General features: G+C 46.0%; 1 protein-coding gene across 1 annotated transcript in view; it reads right to left on the reverse strand.

The window, feature by feature from the left end:
* The window catches only part of SORBS1 (sorbin and SH3 domain containing 1), a 140974-nt gene that overhangs the window by 66197 nt on the left and 61321 nt on the right, over positions 1-13456 (reverse strand). The window contains 5 exon segments of the mRNA XM_027766694.1: positions 668-769; positions 1342-1407; positions 6507-6590; positions 11873-11987; positions 13431-13456. The exon segment at positions 13431-13456 is cut by the window's right edge and continues 3 nt beyond it. Coding sequence (XP_027622495.1) covers positions 668-769; positions 1342-1407; positions 6507-6590; positions 11873-11987; positions 13431-13456 — 393 coding nt within the window.

The raw sequence follows: 13456 nt of genomic DNA on the forward strand, positions 1-13456 counted from the left end.
TGAAGAGTTTTGTCAGGAAGCCCCGGGGATGGTTCTGCAAACATCTGGTGTTTTTCTCTCTTGGAAGCCTACGTGCTTGGACTCTGTCACGCACACCCTTCAACAAGCCACACGACGTAGCTCCCTTGAAACGTATCAGTGACACACTGTCGTCCAGGGCGTCTGACTTCCAGAGCGCGTTTTTCATTGAGAACTTTTCTAACGTTTAAAACTATAAATACGGCTGTCCGATGGTGCCGTGCACAGAAGAGGCACTCAGGTCCCTGCCGCTGAAAATGATCTCTGCGGTTGGAATCTCCCAGGGCTGCACCAGTGATAAGGAAATTGCCAAAACGGCTCCCTGAAAATTCAGAGACGGTACACAGGGGCGACAGACGGGAACTTAGAAAGGCCGTCCCTGAAAGCTGAGGAAGAGAATAATTGGTGGGGTGGGGCGTGTTCAGCCACCGGCCACTCTGTATTTAAAAACCCTAAGGAAGATGCCAAGCTCAAAGAAACAGAAATCAAAATGAACTTGGTGAGGGGGATCTAACACAGGAGAAAGCCATGCAGCTTAAAATAACCAGCATAACCATCCTCACCTACTCACATCGAAAACCATGAAACAAAGATGAAAACAAAGCGGGGCTTGCGAGGGGGCGATGGCGTGAGAAAAAGGAGGAAGTACCTGTGGTGGGTTTGCACTGGGTGCTCTAGTAACCGTCTCCATGTTTTCTACATCTGCCTCTAACTCTGTTTGGCAGGGGATGAGATCTTTTTCTAGATTAGTCTGGTTTGAGAAAGAAAAAAGATGGGAAAGAATGCTTTAGTTTAGAGAAAAGGGAGAAAAAAATGGAAGGTTAAGTTTGAAAAATGAATTCTTTTTTGGTGTTCTATGTTAATAAGGCCAAGATGGCATGATAAAACACAAGAGCTCACTAGAAATTAAAGACATGAGAACAGAGAATGTGATATTAGGCATAGAAAACAGAACTCCTAGAGGAATCAGTTTCAAAGTCTATTCTACGTGCTAAGACAACTACACATACCACAAAAACCTACCTGTAAGGAAACACCTATTTTCTCTTTGCAGAGTTTGGTGATGGTGACAAATACTACACATCAGGAGAATTAAGCAATTGCTTTGAAAACCTCTAAACATTAGTCTATGTCTTAGAGATTTTGTTAAAATACTTTTATCACCAAGCCAAAAAAAAAAAAAAATTATCACCAAGTTAAAAAAAAAAAAAAAAACAAAACAACTGATTTAAAGAAAGGAAGGGAAACAAACCCACAACACACTCACACTAAGCAAGGCTAGCGTACACACGCGGTCCAGCGGAGGAGGCGCGGCGGAATTACCTTTCTATCCTCTCTAGGAAGGATAGAGCAGTCCCCAGGAGTATATTCCCAGATCTTTTTGGGAGGCTGACGGGAAGCAGAGGAGGAAATGAAGAAATGAGCATAAAGACATAAAGACAAACACGGAGACTGGCTCAAACAAAGAGGGGCACACGCGAAAACTACCAACACAGAGAGGTGAACTCGAGGGCAGAGGGTGTGGGCACTGCCCAGGGGCCTCCCGGGAGGGGCCTGCGAGACTTCAGGACTGGGAAGCTGGAGCCATTAACTAGGAGACATGTTTCCATGTCTATGTCTCGAGAGCAAATCATTAAATCATTGTTGGATTCTAGATACTGAAAACTTAAAGAAACGGACATAAAAAGCAAAAATAAATAAATAACGAAACCACACAAATTTGAAACAAACCCCCAAACTTTTAAATTCCTCGTCAAGCTAAGACTGACACGCGAGGGTTTGAAGCAGTCTTCTCCACTGTAAAATTCACCGCATGTTCGGAAATGTGTGAATTTTGAGGTCTGGCCAATGGAAGGTTAAACAGGACTAAAGATACTTCCTGTAGTTGGTGGCAATAAAACCCATGTACAAAAATGGGTGTTCCAGAGTACCAGACAATCTCACACAGCAGTTTTAAAAACGTTCCTCGTACGGTTTAACTAGACTTTGATCTTATTGCTACTGGTAAAGACATACCTTCAACCCATCCCCCTTAGAAAACAGCTTGAATTTAGAATTTAATTACAGGGGACTGTAAGGTTTTGGTTCTTTTAATCCTTCCTGTTAGAGTAGGACTGCATTCCGACAACAGAAATTGGCCAGGAGATAGTTGTAAGCTTGATAAGGGAGGGTTAGGGCATTCAAAAATTGTAAGGCACTTCGAACTCTGGAAGCTCACTCTCACCAAGCAGACCCCCTTGCTCATCCCACTGACACCTGAAATTACTTATATAATGCCCTCGTTGGCGATGAGAAACAGGAGACCATTAATGGCTCCTTTATGTTTGCGCATGTTTCTTCATAAACAGCTGTGTGAAACACTCAAATTGGCTTTTGTTGTGGTAAATTTGCCTGGAGGTTACTGATGAAAATCATGTCAATTTCTGTAGAAATTCGAAGAAAAAAAAAAGAGAAGAATAAGTAGATTCCCAGGCTCTCTAAAGAATCTGAAACGTGATCTGATTCCAAGGTGCATTCCTTACTGTCAGCAGTCACCCCTGTATGCCAGTGCTCCATCTTGTAAGGTAAGTGATGTTACTAACTGCCGTCCACCTTGAAGTTCGTACACACTTGGGATGTTCATCTGGGGGAGCAGGCTCTTCAAAGTCCTGATGGTACCCCTAGACTCCTTTCTTGCTCACAAAAACCAAGAAAGTACCTACAAATTAAACTGATTTTAAATGAGTCTCCCAAAAGTGGTCCCTGTATTCTTGAGTGATTTGCTATTCTACATAAAGCTAAAACATATTACAGTCAGATCTTGCTAAAATTTCAGTTCATTTTGGGTGGCTTTAAGCGAAGGGGTTGAGGAAGAAAGTTCAGGATAAACATCTAGTGTCAAAGTTCTGGCAAACTTAATATAGTGAGAGTGGTGGTCCCAAGTTGGTATGAAAAAAAAAAAAAAAAGACCCACACAATTTGGTAGGAGTATAAAAGTAATTCTGCTTTGAGTGGCTGGAAACTTTTCCAAAATAATTTCCACAATCTACACCTCTTGAATTGATGTCTGTCACTCCTCTGTGTTCCAGAGTGGTTGGGTAGGAAGACCAGTGGAGAGAGGGAGAAGCTTCTCCCATCACACCTCCTTCCCAAACTCTGTTCATGCAAATAACAAACAGCCTTCAGGGTGCCGAGGCATCAGGAACTGTTGTCTCAGTGCTGTTCCTCAGAATATGGGCACTGATTAAGCTATTTTTTTTAAAAAAAGAATAACTTAATTTTATTTATCAGTATCATCATTATTACTTCTAGTTTGCTACAGGGTTATTTTGGTGCATCTTCCCAAGTATTATCTTTTTTTTTCTTTATTGGAGAGGTTTTTGCTCTAGGGCGTGTGTGCTCGCCAGACAGACAGAGAGAGACAGAGAGACAGAAAGCAAGAAATCACCCCCCAGGGGGGATGGTCACACCACAATCCCTTCTCTTCCATTCTCCTCTCGGGATCTTGGGCACGCACGCACACGCGCCCGGCGTGAGTTTTAAGCCACCGGGTCCGGGACACGAACTGCAGTCGACTACATGGGAGTTCAGCGACATAGTCATTACACTAACTGCTGGTCCCCCCTTATCTTGTACGTGAGGCCACATGAAGGGCAGCAGACCCAGTGAAAGGACTCGGAGCTCTGTGCAGGGAACACGTATAGCATTTCTTCAGAGAAAATGCTGTTCTAGAAAAGCAAGTTTAAATGTTTAAATAATTCCGAGACAGTGTGAGTACTGGGTAAGGAGGGAAGGCGCCAACGTGACTAGGAATGGTGCTAACTACCAAGCTGTCCACAAAGCCTACTGAATGGGATCCAATCGCTACCGTCTGCTGTCTCCAAGAATTATTTGCAATGAAAGATTCAGCAAAACAAACTGATCACAATCGGTTAGAAAAAAGTTTCCATAATTTTTCATAAAAGCTAATATTTAGGGTAAGACTCGTTTAGATATCCAGCAGACGAGGAAATGGCTAGAAATTTGTGGACTCTGGAAGGGACCCTCAAAGAAAATCAATGACACAGACTGTTTTTTTTTTTGAGAGGTTTTTGCTATAGGGCGCGTGCACTTGCTAGACAGAGAGAGACAGAGAGATCGAAAGCGAGAAATCACCCCCCAGCGGGGATGGTCGCGCCGTAATCCCTTCTCCATTCTCCTCTCGGGATCTTGGGCATGCACACACACACGCCTGGCGTGAGTTTAAGCCACCGGGCCCGGGATGTGAACCGCGGTCGACTACGTGGGAGTCCAGCGACATAGCCATTATGCTAACTCCTGGTCCCAATGACACAGACTCTTGATTAAACGTAATTTAAAACCAACAGCTTTTACCTTCCTGGATAAAAGTATGGTATTACTGTCACCTATACCAATCATAGTCCTTTTCAGGGGTGGTTTAAGAACTATGTATAGCAAAAGAAATTTCTTTATTTTTTAAAGAATTAATAAATTTTAATTTGACCAGAGAGGGACAGAGTGAGAGAGAGAGAGGGGGAGAGTGAAAAAGCAAACCGCTAGGTCCGGGACTCGAACTGTGTTTGGCCACATGGGAGTCCAGTGCCCTTAACTACCACACTACCTGCCGGTCCCAGAAGTTTTTTGTGCGTGAGATAATTGAGTAGATTTTAAGAAAAAGCAGAAAAAAAGAAAGGGTTAGGAAATTGTTCAGTATCCGCATATGGAAAAGACTGAGGTAGGTTTTATTGATGTCTTAATGGTGAACAGCAGAGAAAAAAGGGGTACGAAGGAGAAATGAGTGCACCAGCGCTTGGGAGAGGGGAAGGGCGGTGTGCAGACTTCAGTTAGCTGCTTCTCCCTCCACTGGTCACTAGGTGGCGCTGATCATCCAGGACAGCCAGGCTGCTATGGGGAGACTGTCAAGGAGGGACTAGAAGAGACACCTGTTCCCTTAAGCAGGCATTTTCAAGTCAGGTGCTCCTAACTCAGAAGATGCCTGGACCTTCAAAGCTCAGGAACATTAAGCTGAATTAGCAATTCTTGACCACTAGTTTCATTTCTTTTGTGAAAAATATAAACGGAATTATTTTTTACTGAATTATAAACTTCATTCCTGTCTGTAAATAAAACTAATATCCCAAACCATAGCCACTCAAAAGTTGTATTCAGTGCTTGAAGTGTCACAGAAACATCTGATAAAATGTTTTATTTTTATACACTTAACCTCCCCACCTTTCCGTAGTGAGAACAGTGAAGACTCTGGAGTGACTAGGGTTTGAAAGTCACTTCCCAGTCATCTCTAATGGAAAATGAGCTCAGTTCATCCTGCTGTCTGAGGGTCCCTCAGGTACAGGACTAAGGAAATCCTCTAAGCGCCCCAGTCAATCTGTACCCAAGCCAGCTCAGCCACATCAGGGGATGCGGCAGGATGCTGGGCTCAACACTAAGTGTGTGAGATCACTAACTCCCCTTCCAAGCATGGGGAAATATTACCCTTAGTCCAAAATCACTCCCTAAAGGTCACCTATAATGGCTGCATGAGTGCACTGTAGCTCCTAAAGAGGGCCTTTTGGGCACCAACCTTGCATATGTGCTTTTAGGAAATGCTATTTAGAGCAGGGCCAGCAGGTGCCATGGTGAAGGCACTGGATCCCACATGAATGATGCTGCCATTACAAATCTGGATCCAGGCGGTTTGAAAAACATGCTGGGCGTGTATACGTGTGCCCCAAATCTTGAGAAGAGAATGGAGAAGAAGGGAATTCTGGCATGGTCATTTCTCTAGGAGATTTTTCACTTTTTTTTCTCTCTCTCTGGTGAGCACATGAACCCTATCAAAAATCTAAAAAAAGGAAAAAAATATATGTTATTTAAAGCAGTGATAACGTGGGTGTTCTCAGCGTGTAATGCTCCTCCTGCTCGACTTCAGCCTGTCGTGAAGACTTTGGTCAGACATGTGAAGTAGCGGTGGAGATCAGGCCATGTACGAGGCACATGATAACTGCTGTGAGTGGTGGGAGTGTCTGAGACAAGCCATCATTAGGAGCCAGCAGATGGTGTAGCAGTTATGTTGCTGGACTCCCACAGGGCCAACTGCGGTTCGAGTCTGGATCCAGTGGCTTGAAAATCCTGGCTGGCATGTGTGCGTGTGTGTCCAAGATCCAGGGAGAAGATTGGAGGAGAAGGGATTGCAGCGTGGCCTTCTCCCCTGGGGAGTGATTTCTCACTTTCCCTCTCACTGTCTCTGTCTCTCTCTAGGGAGCACATGTCCCAAGGGGGCATATCATCATTTAGTAGTATCTGATATGCGTCTAGAACTCACTGTCCTTCGGGTGAAGTGAAGGACGTCCATGGCTGTCGTGAGAAGTGCACATTCCTACCGCTGGCCATCAATGGGACAGCCCCGCTTCCTGAGTCCCTTATAAAAACAGCCCTGGCTCTCTCGCAGCAGCGATGCATCAACAGCATTATTCAAAAAGGTGTATAACCACTGAAGCTAGTGAACTTACCGGTTTCCCAAACTCCAATTCCGAAAAGAATTTATACCAAGGTTCATTCTTTAAATCTATCTCTTCTGGGCTTATATCCCGACTCTATAGGGGTTGGTGACAGGGAAATGGAGGAGAGAGAAGGATAACATTATGCAAAGATTACACAGGAACAGGCCAGTAGAGATGCAGCAGTGTCCGGGTGCATGCACAGCTGCGTTCAGGGCAGCCGCCGTCCACTCTGACTGACAGGGAAACAGGAGGGCAACCGGGGCTGGAAACAGGGCACCAGGGCAGGCAGCAGGGAGGGCTGACCCTCAGCCCCAAGGCAGAGGACCTGCGGACTGTGATGAGAACTCCGCACCACACGGGCCCTCCAGAGTCTGAAGATGGGCACAACGGTATTTGCCAATCATTTCCAGCACTGTGGGGAGAAGCAGCCCTGACTCTCTTTACAGAGAACTATTAGTGACGAGCAAATACACGCACCAGACATCGGCCGCCCACGGCAACTGAGCAGGGCCAACGGCTTTTATGGGCTAGCACAGTTTTAGTCCTTATTTGCAAGGCTGCCATAAGGGTTTCAAAATAAACGCAAATACTGACACTTTCTAAAAGCCAATCGGTTAATACTGCATCTTTAATGGCACATGAGTAGGTGAGAAACCGGGTCTCACACGTAGCAAAGTGGAAGATGTTATAAGTAAAAACAGAGGACACAGTGGAAACACGTTTTAGACAAGCATCGGAGGGTGAATACAGACAATATACTTAGTGTTCTAACAAGTAAATGTTAAAGAACTGGGAGAAAATAAAGTGAAGGAGAAGTCGGGTAAGGCAGACGACAGAACAGGGGAAAAAACTTCTGGGTTAAGTTACAAAATAAGTTAGTTTCTCACTTTATATCATTCTAAGAGGTCATTGTCTTGTCGGACAATTTGATTCCAGATTCAACCAAATACGTGTAAAGTTCTGGTACCTTACTCTGTGGAATAACATATTTCTGGAAACAATTAGTTGATAGATGAACGTCTGGAAAGCCAGCCAGTATTTGCCCTCAATACTGTGAACCAGAGTGTTCACATCAGACAAACATGTGTGGGGTTTCCTAGCTTACTTAAATGCTTATACAAATAGATGTTTCAAGGAACTTCCATAACCACCAAAACACCAAACATGGTAGTTCTCTACAATGATCTGAAATGTAAAATATACACACTTTCAACTGAGATTGAAACCTTACACAGGAATTTCACTCTGGCCGGGTACAAGGCAGGGGAAGGGAGCTGCCGTGGCCGGCGTGTGGGTCAACACAGCCACGTCGGCACACCGTTCTTCCTGGACGCGCTCTTCTCACCAATGGCTGACAAACCTTCCTGGCTACCCCTTTCCCTTAGAAGAATCTTTTTGCCATGACTTCCTCTGCCACTATAAGCAGAGGGAGAAGGAGAGATGTGGCAGAGGACAGTCCTTCAAAACTAAATTCAGTAGAAATCAGAGGGGAATGAAGGCTGGGCCGCAGCGTCTGCCCTCCTGCACACAGACAAAACCTCTATAGCTGTCTGCAGGGGTTTGGGGAAGGCATGCCCTCACACCAGTCGAAGGATTCTGGGCGTATTCAGTGAAGTGAGGCACACGCTCTAGCAGGACACTACTACTCAGGGCGGGAGTGTAGACACTGGGGTGTTTTAGATCCTGTCGTGAAGGGGTTTCATGAAATCTGTTTCGTGTTTATTTGACAAACACTATTGATAAGCTACTCTCAGGGAATAGGTTAGGCTTTTTTTTTTTTTTTTTCCTTTTAGTAAATGTTTTAACTCTGTCAGGAAATTGCTTAGAAGTTTTGATACTCACAGTCCCCCCCAAATTAACCCATTTTATTCTCCAAGGTTGTCTGTGGGTGGTTTTACGGCTGAGGTTAATGTTAGTAGAACTGGGGGGATGTCAAAGAGCTCGGGTACAGAGGAGCTGCCCAGAGGTGAAGGTGAAGGTGATGCCACACAGCACCACCTCTGCACCTGCCTGCCACGCACCCCACAGCTGTGCACCTAAGCATGCAGCAGACCAACAGGGAGCAGCCTGTGGGTGCAGGGAGGAGCCCTACCTCGGCAGGCTGGGCAGAGCCCACGGTGCCAAAGAGGCTGAGACCACAGCTACTCTGTCCTCAGCTTGATAAAACCCTTGGGAAGGGCAGCAGACGTGCCAGGAGAATGCTTGAGTGACAGCCAGAGACCAGGCTCTCATCCGATTAGGTAAGTCCGTAAATTCCCTGACGGTGCCACCTTTTGTGTGCGTGCCAGTTTAAAATGTCCGTAGGTCCTGTACCCGTGTTCTCACACTCTCACGGGATCAGCAGGCCAGTGACCTTTCTGTTCCCGCATGAAAAGACTGAGGTTCAGACATGCTGACTTGCTCAGTCAGACTGGACCTAGCCCCAGACCTTCCCACTGTCAGCTCAGTGCTCTTCACACCACGCTTGATTTCTCGTACCCCGAGTGAGAGGGGCAGGCCCACTAAGGTTGCGATGATACCACGTCTTGGAAGGGACTCAAAGTGACAGGAAACTGGGAAGACACTGAGCAGGAAGTCCTTTCGTTCTGCCCTCCCCAGGATGCACCACGTCTGTACTCACTGCTGCAATGTCTCTTCCTACTGTCCACTGACGGGGCGAGGACCCCGACCTCGAACCCAGGGTTTGGCACACAGAAGTCATTACGTGTGTGCTGAATTGAGCTGAAGTTTTGTAAGGCACTTTAGAGGAAAGTATAGAGGAACAAAGCCTGAAAGAGCAGGAAATCCTTCCGTTCTGCCCTCCCCAGGATGCATCACGTCTGTACTCACTGCTGCAATGTCTCTCTTCCTACTGTCCCCTGATGGGGCGAGGACCCTGACCTCGAACCCAGGGTTTGGCACACAGAAGTCATTACGTGTGTGCTGAATTGAGCTGAAGTTTTGTAAGGCACTTTAGAGGAAAGTATAGAGGAACAAAGCCTGAAAAAGGCTATTTCTGACGAGGCAAGGATGACCAGTGGTCGCCATTCCAAGGTCAGAGGGAAGAAAACGCACCGTCCGTGGTGAAGGCTTCCTCTGAGTCGCTCAAGCCAGTGAACAGGTCACAAAGAGAGCACATCTTCACAGAGGAGTCTGAGGGTGCGGTGTTCCCTCTGCCTGGGACGGTCTGGGTACACTCCAGGGCAAGACGGGCACCAGGGCCGCCTCCGTGGGTCACCACCCTGCCCTTCCTGCAGGCGTGTCTGTGGGATCACACCCTCAGTCGCCAGAGTTCAACAGGTATGAGTCCCTCGGACTAAAGAAAAACCATCTTCCCCCAGAACGAGGTAGAATATACCTGATAGAAAACTTAGATTCTACACTTGTGACTACTTAATAGCTTGCACAGTTAACAACCACAACAATAAAACCCCAACTGTCTGTGTGTGTGGGTGGGGTGCTCACGCTCTGGAAACCAAATGCTGGATACCAAAATGCAAGACTCACACAGACTCACATTCCAGCTCTTCTCTTCATATGATAAAAATAGCAGGACAAGACCCAAACATAAAGGACTAATTCAACTACTGGAAAGTGCAGACTGTCCGGAGATTAAGATGCAATTGAAATTTCTATCTAAAATTAAACACTTCTCTTTAGAAAACTAGAGGCACTAGTTAAAGTACTGGACGGTCATTTCCTCCCTAGACAGCCTTTGGGGTGTAGGCCCCTTCCTGATCGGCCGAGGGCTTGGCACACACAGACCAGCTTCTTAGGGAGGAACACCAGGACGAGGCTCTGTAGACCACGGGTCTGGTTGTCACCCTGCCCCAAAGAAGGACCTGTGGGTACCCACGTTACTCCTAGGGTTTGTAAAAATAGCATGCGTGATGCTGAGAACTAGGAAATAAAAGATGCTTATATTTGCGAAATTGCTGAAAAAACAAAACTAAGTCATTTTTCGTAGCTCTTAATAGTGGCCAAATTACTAAGAACCAAGGAAAGGAGGTAGAAACGAGGAAGAAATTACAAAGGGAGGCGGACCTTCAATAAGAGCCCTGCTAATTTATGAGTGGTAATATTGCCAAAACAAAAACACCCAAAGGTCTATAGAATCCCGGAAATCATTTAAACGTATGAATCTGTGACGGGGAGCCTGGGGCTGACTATTCACTGTCAGAGTATACCCAGAGAGCACAGCTGTCATTCCAAGAACGACTGGGTGGGAGGTTTCCTTTCAGGTTTAAACACAGGAGCCTCTCCTGACGGGCAGAGAACCCTTAACGAAGAGAGCGCCAGGGGCAACATTCGCTGCTCCTCTCTGAACTTTCTGCCTAAAATAACTGCGGGGCATAGAAAACGCTCAAGAATGACAACTCTAAAAGCATTTTGTGAACTGTTGACCTTTTTCCTTAATTAAAAGTACTTATCCCTCTGTGCTTTTAAAGATGTGACATTTTTATTTTAAGTGAAAGTCAAATCAATTATTCCTTTTAACTGTGTAGCACAGGAGAGGCAGTGGGAAAGGAATGTGAACCCGTTTCAGAGGCCTGCTTACTCTGCACAGGTTGTGTTAACAGCATTTTAATAAAAACCAGTCCCCAGCACGGTAACTCCACCCTGCTGTCATGGCTGGAGGGCTGTGAAGTTTATGAAGCTTTGGAGAATCCCTTTAACCAAATCAGAATTCCGAACCTGCGTTTTCTAATGAAGGGTGAATAAAAGGAAGCATGATTGGTAGATATAAAACTGGTCTGTTTATAAAAATTCCCCCCATTTCACGAAAGAAGCTGTTTTTCCAGGCTGTCTGTGAGCCCGCAGAGGCCTTTTTCCCCGACTCACAAGCGCTTGGAGATCTGAATTGGGATGGAGAACCGTAAACCAGACTGAATAGGAAGTTCATCCTCAATCCTGCACATGTCAAAAAGAAACCTCCACAGACATGTTCTAATAGCCTGGGACTTTTTCTCAACTCATAACATCCTAGTTTTGACTTAGCTTTCGACGGGGTGCTAGCAACTCCTGTGAAACGGATGCATGTTCAAGGGTCATTTTTTTAAAGACTGACTTTTAGTCCAGCTAATATTAAGCCTGATAAATTAATGGTTAGATTTTTTTTTCAAAGCAGCAAAATCAACCTTTACATTAGTAAAACTCAAGTTAGTTGGGACCATGCACAAAAGAAGCAACAGAGCCCAGTAGGAGGAGTCGTTAACGGCAGACTCGGGACTTATTTTACGTACACCTGCAAAGACGAAAAAGACTTCATTTCTCATTGTGTTCTCAACAAAGCACATCTATCTCAAGGGGGCACAGGACGTAATCCAACTGCACACTGTGTCCAGATTACAGAACACGGGCAGGTGGAGACAAAAGAGCTTCAACATGCACATTACCATCTTTTCGTTGGTCAGAACGGAAGACTTGCCCGGCTGATATTCGTAAATGCTCTTGGGCTCTGCACGGTATTTTCTCGTATCCACTTTCTTATCTGGTGGCTCCCAGTCGTTTCTGTACAAAGACAATCCTGTCAGAGCTATTTCATGAAAATTGGCATCAGCTCCTGACACGGTCTGACTTGGGTTGGCTGTAGGATAATGAAGCAATTTCTACATCTGAAGCATAAAATCGGAGTCGGTGAACAATTCATTTGTGCCGGTTTGCATCTCCAAACAACCAGCTCTCTCTCTCTATTTGCTTCACACAAAGCTTGAGGTGTCCTGTGCCCAAAACCAGACACCAAGAAGGGGAGAAAAGAGAAAGAAGGCAGGGGGGAGGAAGGGATCCGGCTTGCTCTGGGGAGACCTTTCACCTCACCCTGCTCACAGAGCTCGCCATGCCCCAAACGTGCCTGCCCTTCCCACTCAGGTCTCAGAGCTAGGCCACTGGGGCTCAAGGAAATCTACGCTATTCCCCTGACTAGGTAGGGGACAGCCAAGCACTTGACATCGCTTACTACCTCAGGTTTCTCCTCTGCAAGGACTGAGCGAGACAGTGCAACGTGCTTCACTGAGCCCACTCTGGGATGTCTGCTGTGCCTGGTCCGCAACCCCTGTCCCTGTTACCTATCAATCTTGGCCCTCGGCAGACAACCTGGCATCCCGTGACAGTTACAAAGAACACATGACTCCTAGGAAATAGCCTGCAATTTTTTAATGCAGGCGTATCACTACCCTTCGCACTGCGATTATATTCCTTTTTTTAAAGTATATTTTTATTTTATTCTATTTTATTTATTTTTAATGTAAGGCTTTGGCTTCCTGAAGGCAGGTGCTAAGATCTCAGCATACGTCTCTTCTGCCATGACCTCGGGTTCAATCTGCACTGACGGGACCATACCCAGCAGGTGCACGATGAATGCACCTGTGAAGGCCTTTCTGGTTCCCCAGCCCTCCTTCCAGTGAGTCACATTCCTCAGGGAGCTATTGCTCAAGTATGTGCAGGGGTTTTAAAACAGCCATTCGTTTGCCCATGAAGACAGGAAAAGAACAGATGTAAGACACTGGGTGTGTTTTATTTATTTATTTACTTGTTAAATTATTTACAATTAGCATATGTCTTTTAAAGTTTTCCCTAGGGCATTTGTGCTCCCCAAAAAGAGACCGACAGAGAAAGAGAGGGAAAGTGAGAAAGCCACACCACAATCCCTTCTCCTCCAGTCTCCTCTTGGGATTTTGGACACGCATGCACACATGCCCAGTGTAAATTTCAAGTCACTTGAACCGCGGTCGACTACATGGGAATCCAGCGACATAACCATGATGCCACCTGCTGATCCCCAGCAGTGCAATTTCATCCCCATTTTACAGATGAGGGACGCTGAAACCCAAGGAAAATGTCACTACTAATAGGTGACAGAACAGGGATCCGAGCTCCACGTTCCCAGAGCCGACATCTTGATGCACTGGCGAGGCCCTGGCTGGTAACGGTGGCGGGGGGCCAGGGAGCACTTACCTCTCTGGGCTGGACTTCAGGGAGGA

Source organism: Tupaia chinensis, unplaced genomic scaffold (genome assembly GCF_000334495.1).
Source record: "Tupaia chinensis unplaced genomic scaffold, TupChi_1.0 Scaffold143636_1, whole genome shotgun sequence".
Taxonomy (NCBI): Eukaryota; Metazoa; Chordata; class Mammalia; order Scandentia; family Tupaiidae; genus Tupaia; species Tupaia belangeri.